This window comes from Sciurus vulgaris (genome assembly GCF_902686455.1).
Source record: "Sciurus vulgaris genome assembly, chromosome: 10".
In the NCBI taxonomy this organism is placed as follows: Eukaryota; Metazoa; Chordata; class Mammalia; order Rodentia; family Sciuridae; genus Sciurus; species Sciurus vulgaris.
In genome coordinates this window covers 14,434,198-14,461,369 of record NC_136470.1, presented here as the reverse complement: position 1 = coordinate 14,461,369, position 27,172 = coordinate 14,434,198, and the positions used below count along the sequence as shown (strand labels likewise).

The following is a 27,172-nucleotide window of genomic DNA, read 5'->3' as shown; positions in this document are numbered from 1 at the left end:
TTACATATAACATCTCATGCATAGGTACACACAAATTATGCCAAACCAAAGGGAATTATACATCATAATCTCAATTCTTTCCAGGAAAACTAATGCTTGTGTGTTTTCCTGCAACCAAAAGGAATCTGAGGTTTTCTCACTTTGTTCAGCCTGATTAAGACTTAAGATGTTTGCTTTCAGTGCATCGTTTAGCATGCTTTTATTTGCACACCTAAATATTCAAAAATGAAATTCAATTTTAACATAGGATAAGAAAGGATGTTCTGTTTGATGACTTTGCCATTTTCCACGGAAAGCAGGCACCCAAAATAGACCAACTTTAAAACTTGTTTTCATTCCAATTTGATGAGGTACTAAGCCCTGTGACTGAAATTGAGGAAAGTGAATGATTAAACAGGTTTCACTTATTGGTCAAGTGTGCAGGTTGATATTTACTATTTCTGCTGCTATTTTACTAAGGTTTCTGAATCACTGACATTTTAAGAATAATAATTTATGCCATGTTTTTATCTTTTACTCAGGTATTAGAAGAGAGAGCTTACACAATTACATGATCCAATCCCACAGTGAATTGCTATAATCCTACTATGTGCAAAGCCTTTACACAGAAATCGTCTCTTCTTATACCTTAAACTCTTCAATGTCTCCCCCTGAGCTGATTATCAAGACCTCAGACAGGTCTCCTTGCCATTATTGAGGACAATGGTTTTTAAGAATTTTTTTTTCTGACTTATTCCAGAAATCATTTTGAAAAACTAGGTCTTGGGACTGGGGAGATAGCTCAGTTGGTAGAGAGCTTATGTTGGAAGCACAAGTCCCTGGGTTCAATCCCCAGCACCACGGGGAAAAAAAAAAATTAAAAATTAAAAAAACTAGGTCTTACCCACATACATGTTAATTTTTCACTGGGAATAAATTTCACTGGGAATAACATTTCTTTCAAAACAAAACATAATTTCAAATTGTTTTATGTTATTTTAATGCTATAGATATTTTTATCAAATCATTGGAGCTGATTACTTACATGTTTCACTTTTTGGAACATATCAGTAATGCCATTAATTTTTAACACCAGTCTTCTTTGCCAATTGGCCAAAACACTTAATTTCTGTTAAAAAAAAATAGGGTATGACTCATTTAAAATCTACACACACATTCACACATGCATGCATACACATGCGCACACACTTTAATGTGCCTCCCTAACTAGGAAGTTACTTTTGAAATCAAACTATGTAATAGGTAAGGAAAGATGAACTAGTGGATGGATGGATGGATGATAGAGACATTGTCATGACTGTTTCACTAGATAAAAGAAATAAACTGTCATTGGTGCGTCCTGCTTTGCTCCTCCAGGGTTATTCTTCAGGGGCACCACATCCACTTAGCCCTGGGGCCTTGTGCCAAGGTACGATTCCGAATGGGTGACAGGTGTGCTTCCTCTCACTGAATAGGAAGAGGTGGGATAGGAGAGCCAGCAGAGCACAGGTGCATTCTCAGTGGGATTGATTGCAGAAGAGAGTAAATATAGAAGTGAAGAATCTGGAAACAGATTCCCTTAGAGCGAGTGATGCAGAATCACAACCTGGAACATCTTCATGGTCACCCCCCAAGAGGTGTGCAGAGCTGTCTGAGGCCATTGCTTCAGCGGGTGTAACATGAGCTGTCCCTGACCTACACCTTTCCCCTGCCACACTGGCTTTTCTTCAGGTGTTCAAGAACATCGAGAGCTTACCTCTGACTTGGCCACTGGCAGGATGCACTTTCCTTTCCCGTCTCCTCTGGTTCACTCCCTTCCATGGCTGCCAAACATAGCCGCTTCCTTGTCAGTTCTATTAAGTCAGTTCCTTACTCCCTCTCCATAACCCACTAATTCAGTCTCTATGAATTTCAGTTGTTTCTTTCAAAACATTTAACTCTACTTGAATGAATGCTTTTGTTCACCTGTGTTTGGTCTCATCCACCTGCAGCCCCAGCAGGTGGGAATTGAGTATGCTTTTCTACTAGGGCAGCCCTCAGGCCTTGGCTCAGTTCTGGACACTGTCCCCTAAAGACATCAATGCAAAGCCCTCAAACCACAAAAAAACAAACAAGCAAAAAACAGTAGGAATTAACTCTTCACTGGTTTAGAATAAAAAGCCGTCCTGGTCCTGATGTTTTTATTGTATTGGACAATTCAATTTTACAGTATGCTGGGGTTTGAAACAACTTAGGCCAGAAACTTCTCAGATAAATGTAAATATATAACAGATCTCATAGGATGATACCAAAGGAGCCTTCAACTGCTACCTAGGGTTTGCTTTGCATAAACATTCAGATTTCATCTATTCAAATTCTGAGAATGACATGATATTGAGAGACTGAGAATTCAGTTACCAGAAGACCAAACATAAAAGTAAAAGCAGAAGGGACTGAAATGATGAGAGGGAGAAAACAAAATGAAAACCAAAGAAACAACGAAAACAAAACCCTGGAAGGGTGAACTAAAAATGACTGAAAGACATTTAAAATCCACATTAGCGCCAGGCACAGTGGCACACACCTGCAATCCAGCAACTCAGGAGGCTGAGGCAGGAGGACGGGGAATTCAAAGCCAGTCTCAGCAAGTTAGCAAGGTCCTAAGCAACTCAGTCAGACCCTACCTCTACTTATTAAAAAGGACTAGGGATGTGGTTCAGTGTTTAAGTTCCCCTGGGTTCAACCCTGGTACCCCAAAATAAATAAATAATAAAATAAAATCCACATATAGGGATAATGAAATATTTTAGTGTTTTTAATGTTCTACATGGAAAAATGAAAGAGTACACAACTCAGCTAAAACAATGATCAAAAAAGGAAAATCGGGAAAAAAAAGGAAGATACAAGTAAAAGATAACGAATATGCTTGCACAATTTTAAATAAACCCTCACTAACACAACGAAATAAAGAACTGACATGGTTACAAAATGCTCTTACAACTATGAAATTTTAGATAACGGGGACAATTTTATATAAACTAATGTATGCAAGTTATAACAACTTTTTGGTGTGGGAAGTTGTACTATTTTTCAGGAAAGTATTTAATAATTTGAACTCAGATCTTGTATCTATTTCAGGTTTCCTATGTTGATCCATGAATAAAACTGTTAGTGTTCTTAATTTGTAAAAACTATGTGGCTGTTTATTTTGAAATAGTTCCAAGAGTCTTCCCAAATTTCCATGACTGACTTCAGTTAGCATCCCTCCCTGGGACTGTACAGCAGTCTGCACCTTCCACAGAGCAGAAATAAATAAGTTCCTTCAACATATGGGGAGTGAAGGGAGCAGAGTAAGAAAATAATTCACAATGCAACCGTTTCTTGACCAACTAAATGAGCAGCATCTGTCCCTCAGTTGATATTTATTATCCTAATGCACCATGTCAGGACTTTCCAATAGCTGGGATTAAACTTTCTTATTCAAAGTTATGTTATTTCCAAATAGCTTCACAACCACTTTCCCCCTAAATTAGCTTTTATGAAAATGAAATACTTTCTAAAGTGGAGTCCTCATTTCTGAGCTGTACAAAACCTCTTTAGATTTAGAAAGCAAAAAGAATGGACTTACAGTACAGAACTTAACAAATGGAATCTCTCTGGCCTGAATGTAGGACCTATTTCAAATGTTCCATATCTTTCTTGATGTACACTCAGGGTTTTAGGTGTGATTTTATTGTGTATAGCAAGGATTTTCCATAAACTTGTTGTCACAGGTTGATTTGATGGAGTTAAGTCAATATATTACATGGTTTTCTTAAGCATCAAAAGTTCAGATACTTCAACCCTATAAATGAAACTTTCTGAGAATCTACAAAATCTATAATATGTATTTTGTGACTTTCTTGAGGAATATAGTGTATTATAGGATAAAAATTGCCAAAAATCCATGAGATCAGCTTATTACTAACATACTCTGTGATTCTGGGTGAATCCTTTGTTTCCTTTTCTTATATTCTCTCATCTCAAATTGGACATAATGTTGATAGTAGCTACTATGTAGGATTGCTAAGATGACAATATACAGATTTATTGATGAACTACAAATCACTATGCGAAAATGAAGTAATGATAACAATAATAGTGACGGTGAACTTTTCTTAAGTTTCAACCATGTTCCAGTGCTGTGCTAGTCTCTTTTCCCATGAGAGATCAGCTAATCTTCTCAAAATTCCAGGGAATAAACATAACAATCCCATTCCCCAGACAGGAAAATCGAAACCAAGAGAAACCAGGCAACTTGCTTACTCTTTCACATATAATGAGATGTGGAGCTGAGATTTTAATGCATATCATTCATAATTGGGCTCCTAGATCATTTAATATTCATCAATGTATGTTATATTTCTTCCATTTAAGTTGAAAATCACTGAATTCAGGAACCATGTCTCATATTTTTCTGACATCTTTCATAGCACATAATAAAGTTGAGTGTGTGAGAGGAGAATATTTAACATATATAGTCATCAAAATTCACCTTCCTTGGTAAATAAATGAACAATAAACAAATGAATTAATATCAAGAAACAAAGTGCATATTGCACTATGAAAGTGATATATTAAGTAAAATCTAGCTGAAATGATTGTGTGAACATGGAAAAACATCTGATGCACACATTAAATTGCACACTTAAGTCATCTTTATGATTTCATTGTGCTGTCAAGAGATATTTCAGCCCAGTTGCATCAAACCTTTTTCTAGGTCAATGTCCCAGTAGTAAGCAGATGGCACTTCCATGGGAGGTAATTCAAGAGTGTTTAATAAAGGCGTTCTTTATAAGTATGTGATGGGTTAAGAGGAAAGCAAGGGATAGTGAGGTGACTCTCAGGGTTAGCAAGATTCCTCAGCTAATATTAACTTATTCATCCAGAGGCTGAAGGAACAAGGACAGCAAACATTCGGACACTCAAATTGAGCTAAGACAGGTAGAGGGGGGCTAAGCCACAGCAATTCAAGGGGAATCATGAGGGAGGGAGTGAAAGAAATAAACAATTAAACCACATTCAGCTCCCGTCTTCCTGTCTGATGATGTTCTTCATTGGCCAAAAACGATGTGAAGCCAGAAGGCAGGAAGAACATTGGTTACGACTTTGAAGAGTCGAAGGAGGTTTGAGGAGAGTGGAGGGGATCAGGATTGGCAAACAGAGAAAAATCTCCATCAGGGCTTCCTCCCATTGGAGAAAGTGTGGCCATAGCCATCTCAGAAGACTTGTATCTATGCATACAGAAAATACATTCTAGACTCTTCACAAGAAATATTACAGTAATCTGTGACACAGGGGTAAATCTCAAGCTGGTTCACAAGTACAGACCCAGGCAACATGTTCCAGGTGAGTTTTACCTTCTCAAGCTTTGGAAAGACTGGAGACATACACAACACCCTCTTCATCTTAATTTTTCACAGAGCAAAGGTAGCATTCCCCTAACCACTAAGAGTTGGCAAGAATACCGTGCTTGCTGTGTAATAAGCTACACCAAGCAGAGCAGATTTAATATTAGCTATTCTCATTTGACTCATTCTTAAACCATATTCCAAAATGAGGTGGATTAACCTGCATAATGTTTTGAAAAGTTTCTGTCATCTGTTAGCGGGACCAATACACTGCAGGATAGTATTTATTTTCACACTGTATGTTAAAGATTGAGGACTTCTCTCTGCCTCAGTTTCCTTAATTTGTAAAAAAAAAAGACAAAAATAAAGTTGTGAATCCATCTGGGATCTGATATTCTTTGATTCCCTGGGTTCTTTGATCAGGGAAGAGGGCAGGAGAGGAACACTACAGAGACCAGATCAGAGGCAGAATAGAATGAGCATCAACAAAGATTTAGGCAAAAAGAAATATTTTTCTTTGATTTTTTTCCCCCAAGGACTCCTCTTCTTTGCTCCCTTTGTTCGTTGTCACTCAGGGGATGATAAGAACATTCTACCTCATTTCTCTCTTTCTTCAAAGAGAAGAATTAAACATTCTCCCTGGGGAAAATAGCTATTGGTTAAATAAAATTTCAATTTCAACCAAAGAACTAGCTTTATTTTTCCCTATTACCTGGAAAGGGTCACTAGAAAAAGACATTATGCTCAAGTGTGTTCAGACACATTCAATCAAGAAAGCACTGATGAAAGATTTGAAATGTCTATGAACACACACTTCCCATCTTTTGAGTTTCTATGTGCTGGTCTTCTATTTGGAATTTTCTCCCCTGTCTCTTAGTCAATTTGTACTTCTCCTACTCAGAAAACTTAGTGATTTCTTACATTGGGAGAGTACGTTTGATTTTTTTATTCCCTTCCTCCCCACCCCTCCCACCCCTCTTTTGTCTCTATACAGTCCTTCCTTCCTCCATTCTTACCACCCTTCTTATCCCTAACCCTAAACCTAACCCTAACCCTGACACTAACCCCTCCTAACCCCCCTTATATGTAATGTTTGATTTTTTTAAAACCTTGTCGGTTATTCCTACAATGACCTTCTCATTCATAATACTGTTCATAGTTTACAATAATTCATATCTATGAGAATTTTCTACACTATATTATTGACTCCAAGAAGAAAGATAGTTCACCATGTTCTCAAGTGTATACCCTTCACATCATAGACATTCAACAAGACTTGAGACTTGAGAGTCATGATGATCCAGTAACTTATTGCAGGATCTGTTCCGTATTTCAGATAAATATGTAGTCAGAAGAGATATCATAGAGGATACTGTTACAAAAAGCTATGTCCCTGAATCAAGGCAAAACATTACCATGATATGTTGTTCCTATCCATTCTACAGGAGAACTTGTGATTGGTTGTTCTATTTTATTTATCAATCTCTGGAGCAAGGTTTGCTAAGCATCCGCACTAAATCTACATTAGGTTTGTTTTCATAATTTCTATCCTAAAGTTTGACCTCAGTACATTGGACATGGGGACTGTCCTGTATGATGTAGGATGTTTAGCAGCATGCCCAAACTCTACCCCATTAGAAGCCAGGAGTGGCATGCCCCACCCGTACAAGTAGAAACAAGCATATATGTCTCAAATCATTGCTGAATGTCCCCCAAGGGAAAAAAGTCACTTCTGGTTGAATATCACTCTTCTAGAGGAAAAATGTGACAGATTCAAATTAATATGTAAGTGTAATGGAAAGATGCTGTTGAAATGCTAGCACAAAGTTTTTCCAATATACTTCACAATGAAAAGGAATGGTTGATGGTTGGGCATGGAGTCCTCCTTGCATGGCCCACAGAGAACATTATTGATTCAAATTGCTTCCATTCTTTTTTTTTTTTTTTTTTTTTTTTTTCCTGGTATTGGGGATTGAACCCAGGGCCTTGTGCTTGTGAGGCAAGCACTCTACCAACTGAGCTATATCCTCAGCCCTGCTTCCATTCTTAATAGTTTGATTTTACAGTTTTAAAAATATCTTGATCTGTAATCATTCCCTAGGGTATTTCAAGTAAAAATTGAGTCTTTATAAATCAGATAAATTAAGAAATAATAGACCAGCATAGGTCAGACTTCTGATATCTAAAATTTCACTCAGGTTTTCTACTCTTTTAATTAAGTCTTTTGAATTTGGTTTTGTTTCCCAGCATATAGCACTTGAATACAACTTTGCAAATTAACATATATTGCAAGCATGAAAAATAAAATTAGGCAAGGTTCTAAAAGAAATCTAGTTGGAGTAAATTGAGAATTTAATTTAAAAACTGCTACTCACAACACACTTCTCGTATTCCTTCAGGTATCAGATACTCAATACCTAAAGGTAGGCTAGGAATAATTCTGTAGGTAAGGGGATTTCCCTTTTCTTTTGAAGGCACACTAAAATAGTCCTGCTGAGTGATACTATTGTTCTGAAAGGAAAAGAACATCAAAGAAAGGGATGTCAATTATTTGAATATATACTATACAGATAATTTAAATGGGCAATGTATTCACAAAGTACATTTTTCTGATCCCCAGTTAAATATAAAATACCTCTGATTTGATTTTGTGCATAAAATCTGGCCTCAGTTTTCATATCAACTGAATGGCTACATGAGGAATTACTAACTTCTACCTCGGAGAACTAATGATGATATAGCAAGTAAACATGTAGATCAAATGTTCTGTCTCCAACAGTAATATCTGGATTTTGAAGTGAATGAACAAAACCACTAGCACATTTATTTTTATTTATTTATTTTTAATTGAAGTACTAAGGATTGAACCCAGGGCTGTGTGCATGCTGAGCAAGCACTCTGCTACTAAATCACCTACTCAGCCCTTTCTAAATCTTAGTTTTGAGATAGGATCTTACTCAATTGCAGAGGCTTGTCTTAAACATATAATCCTCCCTTGCAATGTCCCAAGTAGTTGGAATTACTAGTATATGCCATCATGATTGATTCATAATTTAATTTTTGAAACAAGTTCCTTATATTTCTTCACCAAATGCCAACACTATGAAAAAAATAATTCCTACAGGTGGTAAAATGATTTTATAATTATCTTAGGAATGCATATTTTCTACTGTTCTTTATAGCCTTCAGTAATTTAATAAGCATATATATATATATATATGACTTTTGATTACACAGAAATTGTTACATCTTTAGCAAGGTTTCATGGATACTAGAAATCTCAAGAAAAGCAATCCTAAAAGAAAAATATCACTACCTATTAGGAGTGACTCCAAAGCACTGTTTTTATAATTCTTTCCTTTTGACCAAGTTCCTTAATTTTTACATGTTATAAATTACATGTATATAAGTTATTCTTTAAAGAAATAAAGAAAAACATCAAGTTGGTTTCAAAATGACTGAAGTTCAAACTCATTACCTGTAGTGTTGCATTTTTTAGTCTTTTAAAATTTCATTTTCTTCATTGTGTCCGACAGTTTTAGACCCCTAAACAAATCACCCTCTGGAGAAGCTTCTCGAGGTAATATGAAGAGGATTATGCAAATTCTCTTTTTTTCTAAGAAGAACCTCAAATACGAGCATTTGGCACAGAAGACCAAACTACAGAACAAAGCCTGGTTTGCATGGCTATCGATGGGAGGCAGAAAACAATCATCATTTGAAGGCGTGGAAGGATTTTTAAACAATTCTGTGCCACGTGAGGGTGTGTAAATGTATGTGTAAATGTGCCTTTCCCAAAGAATTTTATCACATTTCTTTTGGACTGAATATGAATTATGCTGTCAGTAGATTTATGAACTATAATGCTGATTTCGTTGGTAAGGAATTGATTTACAATGCCACATTTCCTTCTTTCAAAGTCCCTGGAGAAGTTTGTTTGTTTGTTTCCCAATCCTGCACATTACTTTTCAGTGAAAATGTCAGTTTTAAGTGTTTCTCAGGTGGCTATAATAGAGAAGTCCTACTTCTGCATAATTTTTGTGTACTTCATTCATAATAATGATTGAAAGGGGGAAAACTAGATAAAGACTGGAAAAAAATTGCAATGATAAACCTGTGAAATAGAAGAAAGCTATCATTAACTTGATTTGTAGCTTACCAAGGCATTTTACAGCTGCAACAGTGATCCTTAGATTTATCAAATTATTTTTCAACTCAGTGTAGCAGAGGTGTGGTTTTAGAAAAATATATATATTATGAAGTTTTAATGAGAATTTCCTTTCTCCGAAGTAAAAAGCAGGAAATTCTATAAACTTTCAAGTTTTCTTTTCAGCATCCACAGAAGAACAAAACTGTAAACCAGAGCACTACATTTCAGGTTTTGCTTGCTGGCTTTTGAATTCTAAACGCATTGCAGTTCTCTAGAATTAGGAGTCTAAAGAAATGTGGGCAAATTTGGCATTCAAAACGCAGACCAACGAACAATATTTAAAGTTATTCCCCTTCAACCTTACACAATCAATAGTCCTGCTAGATAAAATAGGCTTTTCGAAGAAGAAAGGATTAGAATTATAGAGAAGTATCTAAAGGTTCATAGGGGATAGGAGAGATTTAGCTTTATTGCTAACCAGGATATGCAAAGTAGACCCTAATAAAAAAAGATAAGAAACTGCACACACAGTTAAGCAAGTAAAAGGTACAAAATGAAAGCAAAACAAAAGAATATAAAAATGGGGAATCATTATCTAAGCAGTAAGCCTACATACGTATGTAAGCCCTGAGACTCAACTTCTCAACATGATAAGCTTTGTTCTATGTTTACTGTTAGAAATAAAGGCTAAGATCAGCTGCTCTGTAACCCAACCACTGTGATAGGTAGACTGTACTGAACATGTTACTGGCTGATGGATGATCGCACGGGGCATCAATGTACAGTTCCCAATTTACCCATCATAGAATTTACTTGAGAGGCATGCTATTTTAATTTGATATCTCAAGAGATTTATTTTTTCCTCTTTTCCCCAACCATGTTACCTTAGAACAGTTCTGATTAGTACTGATATTTGCAGACTTGACCTCCTGTTAGACAAATGACTGTTGCCCATTTTTGCATTGACCATGATGAACTCACAAAGGTTTTCTGTATAAAACCTTGGCCCTGCCTTCAAGAGACATGAGGGAATCTCTCCAACAGAGAATCTCTTTGGAGATTCTCAGTTTCATAGAAGGGCTTCTTATGTTTATGCATCTCCCTTTAACTAGGAAGGGATACTTCATCACATTGCCCATTCCTTGACTCTCTGCTGCTTCCCTTCCAATAAAGTTCAGATTCAAGTAGTAATACTTATGAGTGGTGATGGCATGCAGTCCATCCATTCCCGTGGATAATATTATGCAATTTGATGTTAGATCAAAATAAGCTCTTGAGAAATCTACACTACGATGTTTCAGAGAAGTGTTCTTATTATCATTTAGTGTCTTGCCATAAAGTTGTATTGGGCACTTTGTAAGAAACAAATGTGTGAATTGCATTACTGATTTTATCACAGGGTTGTTAACTAAAAGATCACATGGTTTCCCTCTACCAAGACCACAGGATGAGTTTGTTACATGGTTTTTAGCCTGAAAACCCAGTGATTTGTCTCTGTAACTAGACCCTCTGAACTCTGAGTTTTTTGTCTTATTTCCCATATTCCTTCAGTCTCTAGACAGTGCAGACGAAAGATGTTTGATCAACTTTTGGCATATCTTTAGGAGAAATATCCCAGTCTTTATCTCATTTCACATTTACCCTTATTTTCATTCATATATGTTACCAGGCGATACTACCTATGACTTCTGTCAGCCTTTTAAAATATTTTTAGAAGATACACTATAAATGCCAGAAAGAATAAATGCATGAGTAAATGATGGAGAGTGTGCAGAAAAATAAATTAAAACTTCATCCTCTGAGGGAAACAGAAAATGTCAAATATTACTTGCAAAACTTGAAACCTATTTGAAAGAGTATTTCACATGAAACAGAAGGCAGTGCAGACTTCATAAACAGCACTGAAAACTTATTTTAGCATGCTCTCCAGGAAATATTCACTGATTTGGTTTTATAAGCATCACAAAAACCATGAATTCCTCCTCCCCTTCCTTTCATCTGATGTGGGGTGGGCTTATGAATCTCAACATTCCACTCCATGGACTGTCCCTTTGACTTTTTTATGAAATGTCTCACAAAGTAAGTGATAGATGTTATTCTTTGGTTTTCTTTCCTTGTACACACACATACTTAGCCTAAGCAAAGGCTAACAGTCACTTGAATTGTTCCAATTATATTAGAGTAATAAAAATATTATGGCAGTACAACTAATTGCTCTAAATTGCTATATGATATTCCACTCATTTGTAATTGCTAGTTAAAACTTTTTCTGGGTCTTTTTGAATATGAAGACATTTATGAAAAATGGTGGAATGAGACAGACATCATTACCCTATGTACATGTATGATTATACAAATGGTATGAATCTACATTGTGTACAACCATAGAAATGAAATGATGTACCCCATTTGCATACGATGAAACAAAATGCAGTCTGTAAAAAATTAAAAGATAAATAAAAAAATAAAAAATAAAAAAGGAAAAAACATATAAAGCACATTATGGAGACTACTGGAGAAATTATATATGATGTATATAGCAGATAACATCATTGTATCATTAAATTTCTTGATTATGATCACAGTATTAAGGTTATGTAAAAAATAAAGTTCTTTTTCTGGGAACTGAAGTGGAGCAAGTTATACTCCATGTGTGTATAATTATGTCAAAATGAATTCAAATATTTATTTAACTAATACCCTAATGAAAACATTTAAATATAAAAAAGACATTTCTTCACACTCAAGTGATGGTAAAATAAATTGATTAGAAGTACCTAAATAATAAAAAGTTTAAAAAATACAAAGCAATGTATAGCTTAACACACTTCTGTTAAGAATTTTTATTGATATCTTCCCTGAGTGTTAGAATTTCTCTGGATTCAACTCATTGCAATATTGACCACACAATCGCTTTCTTCTTTATAACACCCCTTAAAAATGATATTTCTCTAAAGACTATTCTGATTTATAGAAACCACACTGATTAGCCCTGTGCTACATGCATTCTAAAACTTTTTGTGTATTTTATTTGCTGGTTGGTATTTCTCACTCTTTCAGTTTGAATTTTAACTCTTCTCAAGTGAGTTGTATGAGAAAAATGTTGTTGCAAGAAAATACCTTTGAGAAGGAAGTTAAGAACTGTGGCTTGCTTACTGAGTGTGTGTGTATGTGTGTGTGTGTGTGTGTGTGTGTGTGTGTGTGTGTGTGTATATATATATATATATATATATATATATATATTTAGTTTCCAGGGACTGTTTTCTTACTGATCAAATGAGAAAGCTGTGGTTTAAAACTTGTGAAACCTCTTCAAGTCTTAAGCACTGTTTTTTCATTTATTTATATATTTAAATGGCTTATCTGTATATATAATAAATAAAATATTTTTATTTTTTAAAAAAGGATATACTTTCTATAACTTGTTTAAAAGGGTTCCTGTGTCTGATTTCAGTTTCTTTACCATTTGGTTATAATTGTGAGAAGAGTATGCTGCATGTGTTAAACAGATACTAATGATCATTTATAACAATTTTATTGTATTTTCTATTAAGTCATTTTCCTTAAGGTCTTCTTTTTTGTAGCTTAATACTGCCCATTTATGACAAGTGTTCCACAGACACAGCAAGATATCATCACTCTTTTCATGTTAATTGGGCCCTAGATGATGTCAAGTCTTCCCTGATGTTCAATCTCACCAACAGGGATATCCTCGTGGGCCACAGAACAGATATGTTAAATGCAATTGTTGCCTGAGAACATTTTGGAGACTAACAAGTTGTTACGGTCCATGTGCCTGTGTCTCCCTGCTCTACTTTTCTTAGGCCTCCACCATCAGCAGTCACAGACTGCCTCCTTATGCCCCTGCCCTTTCCCAGTTCTCCAAAATGCATCCATAGCTTCAAATATGATAGCGTAGTTAAATATGGTAGAATAGTTAAAAATGCAGAGAAAAATGCAAACTGAAATCTTAATATCAATCATATGTATTTATATATTATAGGCATGGTACCATATATTGTAATTGTTTTTAATAAATACGTATTAGGTATACATAACATATGCTAATAGAAAAACATAATAGCACAAATCTACCTACATATGTATATGTATTCATTTAAATATGAATGTACACATATCATATTTTCTATATTTAGCATTGCTACAATGCATGTAATAATATATAATGAAAATATGCAATAATACGTACATTCAATGCATTACTACATACACTAATGGAATAATACATAATGAATACATTTACACAAATTCGTGCATTATTTATTATATGATACATCCATTAGGATTTAGTTTATTTATATGTACATATATTCACATATATGAATGAAAGGAAGATAGAGAAAGAATATTTGTCCTGCTTCTAATAGCCTCATTTTTCTGCTATGAGAGTCAGAAAACTAAAATTTAAAGTTCATTGTTAGCACCATTTCTCTCATTGTTTTAATTTTAAAATCTTTTCCTTAAATACCACCACAGTGCTTACAGTCTGAATTTCAGAGTTGAAATAAATTTGTAATAACATACTAATTCAGCTCCTTGTTTCCCTTATTACAGATGGGACACTGAAGTCAAGGCAGGAAGACCAGAGCATTCTCTCACTTGGGAAGTCCCCTACCCATGGGTGGTTGGGTCTCTGGGAGGAAAGAACAACCTGGAGTACACTTTTTCACTCAGGTGTGTCCAGGAGAATTGAGATAGAGGCCGAATGTGCTTGGACAGGAAGGACCTACGATAACCAGTGGGCTTACAGGAGTTGGGTGCTGCAGCATGTGTCCCGAATTCCACCTTGGTGGGTTACTGAGTCAATAGCCCACATGAGAGACCAGCAGTGGAATTTGCTGCATCTTCACATCTCGACAGCATCAAGGTGAGGCTGTGGAGCTCCCTAGGAGGGTTGTGGGCAGGGGATGCAGTGGAGTTAGTGGTCAACACATGGGAACACAGTGGGACGAGCTACACTGTAGATGTTCTGAAGGAACAGCAAGCTCTAGTCCCTTAAAGTCAGGGATCTTTAATCTCTGTTGGGAGAAAGGAAAAAAAGAGATTCATAAAAATGTGCATTTTATATTGGAAGTGGGACCTCAAGGTGAACCCAGTGAAAATATAGGATTGTGTGGCTAGTTAAATTTAATTACAGGGAAATGAACCAAGTTCCACATACTTAACACTGTGATTATTAATATTAACTATAAGACAGCTGCACATCTTCATAAAGCATCTCAGTGAATCTCAATGGCAACAAAGTAGAGCATACACTGTAGTGAGGATTGCAGATCTGGAGGAGATCTGCGGATGCACGCATGCACCTCATGCACCTGTTCACCATCAGCTACTCTCTATAGATAAAAGAGTTGATTTACCAAAGGTCATGTGACCTGGGCCAACTAAGAGTCACCCAAACTGGGCATACACTCATTCTAGTGTACTTTTCACTTTGCCAGTATGCATGTTAATGAAGACTTCTATAATCTAGAATCTACAGGACTGCAACTTCAGCAATCACTTTCAAATTGGACAAAGAACAATAGGAATAAAAATGAAAGAAATATTTGCGTTCAATGCACTATTTTAACAAAACAAAAGCACTTCTCTTTCCACATTCACCGATTAAAAATTCTTATCAATAAGCAAGAATGATCATATAAAATCCCAGTCAAAAGAATGTAAAATCTTATACCATCCTTCTTATTGTTTTGTAAGTATTTTCCATTTAAATGTATGAATTTCATCATAAGGGTCATATTTAATGGCTCCTTCATTTCCTAAGTCTTTATGACTCTTTTCTTATCCATTCCTTCCTGTTGAACATTCACAATGGTTTATAAAGGTTCTTGCCAATTCAGTGAACATGTATAGAAACACCCTTAGGGTTCAAATATATTCTGAGAACAAAAGAAACACACACTGCCTAGAATTCAAAAGGCAAATATTGTCTTTAGACTTAAAGGTGGCTCTATCTCACTAATCCATTTTTAGAAGATGAAGTACAGTAACATCTTCTACAATACACATGTGGCCAGGTCATCAGACTGCAACTTCTGTTTATGGATTGCCAAAGTATGTAATCTAACATTTTTGAAGTTTAAACTTTAGAAAAAAAAAAAGGAAGGAATTCCTTAAAACCTGTGATCGAGTTCTGATTTAAAAAGAAACAAAAAGGTAAAACACATGATTTTCACCATCCTTTCCCCAATTTGAATTATGAAGTACTAAAGTGCCATATTGGCTCTGGGAATTAAGTATTGATTTGTAAAAGCATATTTAGACAATTTTGCTAAGAAAGAAATTCTTGCAAATAGTTTGCTGTGAATTTCCATTCAAGAACATTGGCACTTAATGCCTTTAACAGAGTATGCTACAGTGCTTGGATAAATATTCAAAGTTAAATTGTATTTAATTAAGTAAAAAAGCATATAATAGTGGAAAACCAATATGCTAATGGATAGAAACAGTCAATGTGTACTTTTTTATAAACTCATTGCAGAATTCTAAGGAAGACATATAGTGATAGCATTTTCTTCAACAGCAAATTTTATATAAAGTTTGGTTCTTTAATGATTTTTCTAACATTAAATGCTTTTTCCATATTTTAATGATAATATTCTTAGAAAGCTCTTTATGTAGCACACTGTATGGGATTGGCAATAGTTTTTATTTTTATTTTTGTTGTATAAATAGTTACAGTTCTTTATGTACTAGAGAGCAGGTAAGAGCAATAACCCCAGAAATTACACCTGGGTTGAGTATTTTATTTTTTAACATATTTTACTTCTTAAAACAGTTTATATTTACAGAAAAACTGAGGACAGTACACAGAGTTCCTATATAGTCCAACCTCAGTTTCCCTTCTTGTTAGCATCTTAAATTAGTATGATGTTTGTAGAAATTAATGAACCAATATTGATGCATTCTTATTAAGGAATGTTGATTTTTGTTCAGAGTGCTTAGCCTTCCACCTAAAGTCACTTTCTGCCCCAGGGTCTTATCCAGGATCCCACATTGCTTTACTTATTGTGCCTCCTTAGACTTTTCATGGTTGTGAAAATGTCCCAGACTTTCCTTTTCATGAACTTAATTTCTCAGATGAGTATTGGTCAGCTATTTAGTAGAATGCTCCTCTATTAGAAGTTTTCTGCTGTTTTCTCATGAATAGAGGGGGTTCTGTGTCTGGGGGTAGAAAAGCACGGAGGTGAAGTTCCATCTGCACGACATCATGTCAAGTGCAAGAACAATCAACCTGACTCAGCACTGGTGATGCAGACCTAGACCACCTGCCTCTTCTGCCTGGGAGAGTCGCCTCTTCTTCCATATTCATTTCATCATTTATCTATATCAGCATGGACTCACGCAAAACCAGCCAGTCTATTAGTGTGTCCTCTTAATATAACCATCTTTCCAAGGACCTCCTCAGTTTCTGGTATTACAAGATATCTCAGGATCATCTTGTGTGTTTCCTTCCCCACGCCTAGAATAATCATTTTTCCAAGGAGCCCTGGGCACCAGATGTGCCCCTCATTGCTTCTGGGTTGTTTTATGCCATCTCAATTGACAGTGATAGGAAATACGTATATGTAATAACCCAACAACCTATGCATGGATTCAATTTTAATCAATCGCAAAATAAAATAGACATTTTTGCTTTAACATTGTATACTTGAACTTGTTCAATGTAATAAATGACGCATTTTAAGTACAAATAGTAAATTTAATGAACTAATCTTTCAATTGGTAGCTGATAGCAGTAATAAAAATTAATCATCAGATTTCTATGAAATAAAAACAAATATATGCAATTCTGGTGCAAAACTCAGCATTGTCAAATTTCTTTTGAAACATGACTCAGTATAAATTTTAGAAGTATTGATGGGCTCTTGCATGGTGTTTCATTTTGTATTTTTGTTCCCCTCAGTCCAATGACAATAAACTAGTTTAATAAACTAATTCAAGAAAAGGTGTAACATTTGCAATTTGGTCAATCAATGCACACACAAAATACACAAAAATTTAAAGAGTCCTAAGAAATGTTCTCAAACTGTTGAATGGTGTTTCTGTGAGAGTGATTTGTGATGAATAGGGGTTTATTCTTCATTTAGTCAATATCATTGCTATTTAATCCTGATTTGTAATTAATCTTACCTTAGAGTTCATAAATATGGTACTATTCTATTAGGCAAATCACATTTTTTAAAACATAGCTTAAATTTTCATTAAGAACAAAAGGATGAAATAAACTGTTATTAAATGATTTGGGAAAGATATTCTTTTAAAATTAAAAGTTATCCTTTGAATTTTTCAGTATTAAAGAAATGAAATTATAAAATCTTTATTTTTTACTCCAAGATTAACTGTTTTGGATTGACCTAGTATCATAAATATGACAATATTGATGCCTTAAAATGATAGAATTTTTCCAGTTTGATATAACACCTTGATTATAGTAGGAAATCAAAACAAAAAATTCATGAAGCTGATGTAGTTGCAATGCATTCCTTTTACTTTGTTTCCTTTTCTTCATGAATATTCATCACTGTAAAAATTCAGAAATATATAATATATATGTAAAAATAAATAGATGGAACTCTATATAGATAGACTTTTAATTTATCACAAATTATATTTCTGGAAAAGTGATTGTAAATCGAATTTAGTCTTTCCACTTAACACGATGTTAATAAGCAAGTCCAGCAAGGAAATAAAAAATACCAGGAAAACAACTCCAGTCACATTTTAAGTGAAACAAATGATAGAGTTTCAGAATGAATGGTTTGAAACGTGTTTTTTTTTTAAAAGTTTTTTTAAATAATAGGAATAAGCATTAAACTCCAAATCTACACTTAAAGTTTTATAAAACATGTTCTGAAGTAAGAAGGTGCCAGCCTCTGGGTTGGACTCGAGAAGCCACGGGAAGCGTGGCCCTGTGGCGCAGGTGCCGAGATGTTAATGGCTTTGTTGCCACTGTTTCTTCTGCTCTGTTCTGGGAGCAGAAGCTCAGTAGACATTGATAGCTGTGATTCAGTTAGGAGCCTTCTTACGTTTAACACGGAGGCGATATTGGATTAGAGAAAAGAAACAGGTTTTTTTTTTTTTTCTGCAAGATTTCAAACATCCTTTAATATGTGAACACACTTCATGAAATTCCAAGCAAGTATATTTCCCCAGATTTACTTGATCAGACTATTCTAGAGCACAGACCTGCTACCCTGTTCATTAATGGAGAGAGGTGGGGAGATATCTTCACAGAGGTCTCTAATATGGCATGCATTTTATGAAAGATATCCCGTTTCATTTTTACAACAAATCCATGCCTTTGTTATGATTTTCCATAGATAAAACTGAAGACAAAAATAATTTCATGATCTTCTCAAGTTCAGTTGGTTTTAAAAATGCACTTAGAAATGTGAATGTCCTTCTACTCAAAGTTCTTCATTACTTTTTCTTCTAGTCCAAATGACATTTGGAAATTTTAGGACATAGATAATATTTTCTATATAATACAGATAATTGACAGGGAAACAACATAAAAGGAGGGGAAGACTATGGGGACTTACCACTACTATCTCCTTTAGTCTTCCTCAAAGCCATTCCAACTACCTGTCTAATCTAACTGAAAAGCGTTTGCTACACACAGGTAGCAAGAATCCTCTCCCACTTGATTGATTTTCCTGAATCCTTTCTATACAGAAATTTAGAGTCCATTGATGGTAGCAACTTTTATTTGTTGCTAATGGCCTCAAATGTAAGCTGCACTCACTTTAACTTGTTTAGTTATACCTGAATAACTAAAAGCAACACCTCATTTCTTATATTCGACTTCAGGTTATAGAGTCCACAGCTAAGTGCATACAAAGATCCAAACATGCACAGAAGAGCATAATTCAATGAAGAAGCTTAAACTTGAGATCAGAATAGCAGCTTCAAGTTCTCAACAAGTGCTTGAACTTGGGCAAAGACACCAAATCATGCTCTTCTCAATGGAAACAAGAGATCACTAATTATACAAGAAAGATAGCTCAAGGTAAGGTATATGTAGTGTTAACATTAGGCCTGAAAACCAATATTAACCAAAGATGAAAGATACAGATAAAATATCAAGGCAAATGACCTGCCCATCTGTATAATACATTAATACTGGCCAGGCACTATATATTATCATATACCTTCACAGGTCTTTTAAGGACAGTTGAGTCTTTCAAGTCAATATGAGGACCACCATGCTTCCGAAGGAACAAAAGTGTCTCCCCAAAGGAGGATCAACTTCAACCCAGATGGATTTTCCTAAATGAAAGCAACTCTCCTCTTAGTTCCTTGCTCCTGATTTGGCAGTGTGAACTCATACCGTCTGTATTCTCTGCATGGGAGGATCTGAACTTGCTACCTGTTGATTATGAAATTGACATGAGGAATCAGTGGCAGATAATTAACTCAACACTCATCAAAAATGGTATTTGGAAAAAAGAATTAAGGTGTCTGCATTAAAGATCTGATGAAAAACTTCAGTGGTAACATAAATTGTAAATCACCAGAACACAGGCTTCACGGGAACACACATTTAAGTTCCTTTTTTCTTGGTTGTCTGTCTTGCCCCTAGAACTGTGTCTGGTTCATGACGGAGGAGTAAGAACTCAACGGATATTGGTTGAATGAAGAACGGGTATTAAAATTATGAATTAATTAAGAGCTCAGAGAATATTTTTGTATACTTAAGTAAAAATATGGGCAAATATAAACATTACTTAGGACTTTGGGCATCTTTGGGTTAAAAATTGAAATATGATGCTATAATATGATGCTATAACCAAAATAATGATTGACATCAAATAAACTTTGGTCTCTCCTAAGGAAATGATGTAAATTTGATCAGTTACACTACCACTATGCATACACATTTCCACAGTAGTTCTCTTTCTATGGAGAATTCAGTTACTATTTATTTAGTGGGTTTTTGTTTTTTCCTTTTCTTGTGAATTACAAAAGTAATGTGTTTGATTCTCTTCTCTGAAATACAAAAGCAAGCAGCAATACTGATAGTTCACAGATGAAGAGATTAAGGATCAGAAATATTAAGTGTCTTACAAAAACATACCACACCAGCTTGTAAGTCCCTGTTTGGAAAGAAAATGATGGTAATAAATACTAACAGTAAGATGTTAACAACAATAATGCAACTAATGTAACTGGATTCTCTTCAAAGACCCTACCCATTCTACTTCATGTACTATAGCTATTAATTTTCAGTAATTATAATAGTTTTATGATTAATAGAAATGGTTTTAGTTGACTTCACAGAGGACAAAAACAAAAGGCCTACTTAGATTGAATAACTGTCTGAGACATATACCAGTACATCATAGTATGGGACTCAAGCCTACCCTTCTTATAGCAATCATGTGTCAAAAGCCTGACTACCCTCCAGTTAATGCCATTCTATACTTTTACTGTGAATGTTGAGATAATGCATAAATCATACTACTGAACATATCTTTCTGTTATTATTATGAATATGACACATCTGCATTAGAAATTGCATATGCACACAAAGTGACTTCTTTCTCCCTTTCTTAATGGTAAAGGGCTAAGCTTTTTTTACTGATATTATCTATATTTTGCTCTATTAGTAATAAGCTGATAACCTCCCAGTCCAACTAAACATGTGTGAATAGTTAACTGGTTGTTGACATAAACTGGTACATGGAGAAAAGCAGGAATGACCCAGGAGCCCCCAAAATTTTCAGCAGCAGCTCTCTTTCTCTACCATGCAAGCTGCTGGGAAACTTCTCCAGTGCAATATTATTGTTCAGGCACTACGACTCTTCTGAACTCCCTATGGCTCTTAACTGTTGCACAAGACCACAACCATAAGATTGTATTCCATGTATGTTCACAATAGGTGCTAAACTTATGTGTATATGCTTTCCCAATCATCTCTCACATATTGAACATACATGAATTCTATCTTAAATTTTACACATTGTCTTACCCGATGAAGTTTAAACAGACTCTTGCAAGAATAGTAGACTAGTGATTCATTCATTTAAGGATTTGAGTACCTTCTCCATGTAAGGACAATACTTAGCACCTACTGTTCATGCTTACTTGATTTCTGGATATTTTAAGTTACTGAAAAAATATGCAAGTTAATAATCAAGAGTCCCTTTTGTTGGTTAGTTGAATAATTGGTGGTTTGTTGGGAGAGGAAAGAATAAGAGATATAAGAGTACAATTTAATTCTGCTATACACACACACACACACACACTTTGCCTAGTCCCCAACTCTTTTGATATTTTGTTTTCACTGTTGGAATTGACTGATACAAGAAACTCACTGTAGAAGGCAGGTTTCCTCTGAGCTAAGCTGGTTTCCATGGTGCTGAATTATCCATTAAAAAAGTGTTTGCTGGTCCTCAGGTACACACAGGGTGGCGGTGCCCATGCCAACCACAGGTCACACAGGGTCAAAAGAGTGAGGCATTTGTACTGCACATAAACAACACCAGGGCATGCAATTTTACTTCGTACATTTTAGATCTCATTTAGAAAAGGAAATCTCATTATTTTGTGGCACACAGTTGAAGTTCAGTGAGTCAGATTGGTTGTTTTCACTTTGAAAACTACTTTTAAAAGGTTGATTATGATTTTTGGAGCCTGGATAAATACTCAGATCTGAGAACAAATATGTCTTAAAACATTCTTTTCTATTCCCCTTTATTGATGTATTTTAGGTTTGGGGGATATAGGAAAAGAAAATCCTAACTTAAAGTTGTTGTTCAGGGAGGAAGGATATTGGCTAGCATAACCATCCCTAACATCCCTAGATTTGTCTCTTTCAATAATGTATAATACACAAGCAAAGCACCAATTAAGCTAATAAGCATTGGAAATTGCAACACATACTCATTACTTATTTTGCATATTTCACAGGATTTTTTTTTTTTTTAACTAGACCAATCACTATTGATTCCATCCAAAAACCAGGTTACAAAGTCTATTGACTATCTCAGGCAGGTGATATTTTGGTTATGTGTAGTGATGATTTGTTGTAAAAAATATACTTTAGAAACTCAATAGAGCGGAAGCTACCCTTCTGTCCATAGTCTAGAAAAGGTAAGTCTGTAGCAAAAGTTAGAATTTGGGACCTCTTCTTTCCTTGAAAACTAGGTCCTGTATGCCTGGAGAAAATGCAGTTCAAATCACTGACGTGATTTTGGTTTTTTGTTTGTTCGTTTGTTTTTAAATGGGCAGGTTCAGTGACAAAACAAAACAACAACTACAAAATACTAGGTTCAGATTTTTTTTTTTAATTTTTTTATTTTTTAAGACTGCTAGTTGAAGGTCAGGGCAAGTAGAATTACTGAGAAATTTCGGCTTCTCAATGGGTCACGATGGGAGTGCATTCCAACTGTCCCTCACATATTCTTTCAGTTTCTGGAAAAGGGGTGAGTTAGAAACCCTCAGAGATTAGGGATTTGCTCTTTCTGCCTGAGTAGGAGAGAGGAAAAGCTGAGTGATCTGTACTGTGTCAGTCCTGGCTTCACCTGTGGCTGCCCCTGGGACTATCTCTCTAAAAAGGATTAGCAGGGAAATGAGGAGGACACAGAGGCTAGAAAAAGTGAAACTGGGTAAGTTTGAAAGGAAAAAGAAGATGAAGAGCTTTGTCAACCCCGAGAGTCCAGAAATTGCCCAGCACCTCCATAGTGGTGGTGGGTGCTGTGTCCGTTGATACATGAGTCCATGCCGCCCCCTGTGTGGGTCCTCCTTGTCTTTTGCACTCTTTGGGATTCCTCAGGATTATCACATTCGGTGGGGGTCTCTCTCTCTCTCTCTCTTTCTCTCTCTCTCTCTATCTTTTTACCGATTGAGATCAAAGCTCAGAATCTCCCAGGGAGTTACCTGGCCTGGGGATGGATCATCTTCAATGATTGGTAGGCAGGGTAGATTGGGGAGCAAAGGGAAACTTAGGTGCAATGGGGGACTGTTCTCTCCACTCCTTGAGGGAGTCAGAAGTCAGCCTGGGACTCTGCCCTACTTCATTGCAACCCTCTGGACTTTGTAGGCTCCACGAAGAAGAACCCTAGTCACTGGAAAACTTGGAGGCTTTGGGCTAGCCGTCCCTGGGATATTCCCAAGTCCCTAGGGTCTGAGTATTCTACTACTGAGATCCTGGCATGCTTGGGAGTCGCAGTAGCTAGGCTGCCGGGGGGCCAGGGATGTGGATTTGGACTGGTGGACGTCCATTCGGGCGGTTGGGAGAGCTCATCCTGGCAGAACTCAAGCGGCCACAGCCGGGCGCAACCTCACGCCGCGAGGAGGGTGCCAGCCCTTGAGGAGCCTGAATCCCCACACTTGCCCGTGGTCTTGGCCCGGGTTGAAAAACCCGCCAACCGTACCTCGCTGGGAAGCCTGGCACCCGCCAGAAGGGAAGTAGTGACGCGACTCCCCCTTTTTCCTGAAGCCTTCAGCGCGCACTGACCGCCACTACCCCAGCACCTGCCCCCTGCGCCGGCGCGCGCCGCCTCGCCCGGGACCCGCTGTGCCCGCGCTGGCCGCGAGGAGCGACCGCGTCCCCAGAGCCTGCATCCTGGAGCGCTTTCCCGGGCTCACTCACCGATCCTGAGTACTTGCGGGGCGGTCTGGGGGAGGATGTAACACAGGAAATAGAGGAGTGCCCAGCTGGTGTCTCTGGTCCAGAGCCCAGGCTGGGCGGTGAGTGTGCGGCGCTCCATCTTCCTAGCTTCTTAATTCATGCCCAGACACAGTCGTTGCCGCACGCCCGCGAGATGTACCCCTCTCCGGCCAGGTCCCCGCCTCATCCTCCCTGGATTCTCCGGGTCTTCACCCTGACCGCTCCCCCACGGAGCGGGATGGAGGGAACCGGCGTGGGAACGCGGAGCTGGGTGGCAAGGCTGAGCTCGCTCGGGGCTCCTGGCTCCTGTCGCTAGCCCATCACTGCTGCTGCTCCTCCTCCATGGGCCGCAGACCGCGGAGGATCAGCGCGCTCCTGCTGCCTGAGCCCAGAGACCAGCTGAGTAAAGTTGCTGCCCCAATTTGCGGGAACGTCTCCCTCATTCGTCCTCTGGTCAGATGCAAAAGTGGGAGGGGGTGGATTGATGGAGGGTGCGATCAGTGAAGGAGAGGAAAGGGGGAAAGGCGAACCGAGAAGGAGGGAACTGGGTGAGTTGGTGCAGGGTCTCTGAGCAAGCCTGGTGAGCTCCAGCAGGTTAACTGGGATCGGAGCCACGCTCAGGCTTCTTTCAATCCTTGCTTTCCTCCTCCCCTCGTTGGCCCCACCCTTTATTTACCGCCCGCCCCAACCCCACGGATACAGACACACTCACACACTCACACGCACGCTTATTCTTCCTTTCCCTCAACTTTGTGTTGTGCTGCCGGGAAAGTCGATGGAGTGTTGCGTCCTCAAGACAGATCAGATCTAACCCACTGGTCTGAGCAGAGGCAGCCTCCTCCATCCTCTGTGAGTGGCGGTGCTGTCCCTGTGCGCCGGTTGGGGGGTCCTAGAAATGGCCAACTATGATTCGTTCCATCACTTCATGGAAAATTGCGGTCTTGGAGGGCAATATTTCAGAAAATATCAGAGATCCCGTTTTAACTCTTACAAGAAGGAAGACGAAGAGGAAGGAGGAGGAGAGGGAGGAGGACAGAGATGGAAACCTTTTAGTACTCTAAGATTGTAGCGGCTCCTTTCCGGTTTGGACCCGAGATAATGTCTCCTAAATTGCTTCCATTTGTAAGTGCAGAACTGGGAAAGAGGCAGCTTCCAGCGCCGCTGCTTTTCTTAATTTCTTTTGACTGTCACATTTGAACACTGGAAATAAGCTATTTTAACAATGTAGGTTTGGAGACTATTTCTCTGTGGAAGGACAAGGACACCTCCCTAGGGAAATCAGCATTTGATCATTTTGTCTTAATTTCCTTTGAGCTTTGTGGGGGAATGTTCTATATAAATGTTTGCTAGTTCTGCATTAACATCTCAAAAAGATCTATTTCTTTTTGATGTAAGAATTTTGGACAAGTGATCTAAATTGAGTCAATTCACAATAATGTCCACAGTTATATGATCCTAGAATAGAAAATAATTAGGGAATAAATCTATATTAAAATTTGCTCATTCTTCTGGTCTCGGTGGCACACGCCTGTAATCCCACGGGCTCCGGAGGCTGAGGCAGGAGGATTGCAAATTCAAAGCCAGCCTGGCAATTTATCACAGCCCTAAGCACCTTAGGGAGATGCTGTCTCAAAATTCAAAAATAAATAAATAAAAACAAAAACAACTAGCTGTGACTGTGGCTCATTATGTGCCCTGGGGTTCAATCCCTGGGGGGTGGGGGGAAGGAAGGAAGAAAGAAAAAGCATTCTTTCCTTCATTCATTCCTTCTGGCATGTGGTGTCAGATTCTGCTTTTCCCCAAAGGCCCTGTAATGGGATAAGTGCATCATCAATCATCCTGCGGGAAGTTAGCTAGATAGTTCACACCTCAAGTAGCATACCTAGTTTTGAACGCTCTGAGATTTGAGTTGACAACATATAACATCACCTCAGATAAAGAAGAGTGATTTGTGTGTGTTTATGGATGCATCTTATAAATGGAAAGATTGAGGAAATCAAGAGGAATTAGGGACATATGCTAACTAACTTCAGAAATTTGAAAAGCACTTGTACTGAAAAGAAGCAGCCTTGTTCAGTGTTAGCTAAATAAGAAGAAATAATAAGGCTGAGGTGTAGCTCAGTGGTAGAGTACTGCACATTCATGAGGCATTCATGAGGCTGGGTTTGATCCCCAGCACCAAAAAAAAAAAAAAAAAAAAAAAAAAAAAAAAAAAAAAAAAAAAAAAAAAAAAAACCAAAAAACAAAAAGGAAACAAAAATAAAAGAAAATTTGAAAATAGAAAAAGAAAAAAATGTTGGAAGGAACTGAAGAAGAGGAAATTTCACTAATTTGGGGATCAAAATATAAAGACATCGAATAATGAAATGACCTGCTTCAGAAAACACCAAACTCCCCATTTGTTTATTCACTCATTCATTTATTCGACGCATATTTATTGGGTGGCTTACTTCCCATGAGGCATTGTGCCAAATCCTGGAGTCACAACAGGAACAGAGATGCTGCCATCATGAAATTTATGGGCATTAAATAAGTTTGATGAGTTTTCAAAATGATAGTATGGGCATGAAGTAAAGGAGAAATCTCTCCTCATTCAGGAGCTTGGGACAACCTTGTTCAAAAAGTAATATTTCAAACTCAACAAATGGGTAGTTATAAGTGATTGGTATTTCCTAATGCAAGAATAAATGTATAAACTGTTAGAAGGTTTATTTTTAAGTCTAAATATTTGTGCACATTAAGCACATTTAGTCATCTTTTTTTTTTTTCTTGGTACATCCAGGATCAATAAATAGCAGATATTGCAAAACTAGACCTTAAGAATCCAAGGTCTATGGTAAAGTCATCTTCTGAACAAACTGAGTTTTGAGTCCTGTTTGACCAACTTCTTGAATTTCACCTTTGGTTAAAATGCTTTATCTCGCTGTAGTAAATTGATGATGCTTACCATACCCAGTTCTTACCTTCCCTGGAATATGAAAACCTGTACCATCCATTTTAGTAAAATCATATGACTATTTTTAGCCAATAAAT

At 37.0% G+C, this 27,172-nt stretch overlaps 1 protein-coding gene across 1 annotated transcript in view; it reads right to left on the bottom strand.

The window, feature by feature from the left end:
* GRIK1 (glutamate ionotropic receptor kainate type subunit 1) overlaps positions 1-25,452 on the bottom strand; it is a 414,222-nt gene extending 388,770 nt beyond the window's left edge. Inside the window, 1 exon segment of the mRNA XM_079100525.1 lies at positions 24,122-25,452. Coding sequence (XP_078956651.1) covers positions 24,122-24,239 — 118 coding nt within the window. The 5' untranslated portion in view covers positions 24,240-25,452.
* Positions 25,453-27,172: the final 1,720 nt, after the last annotated feature.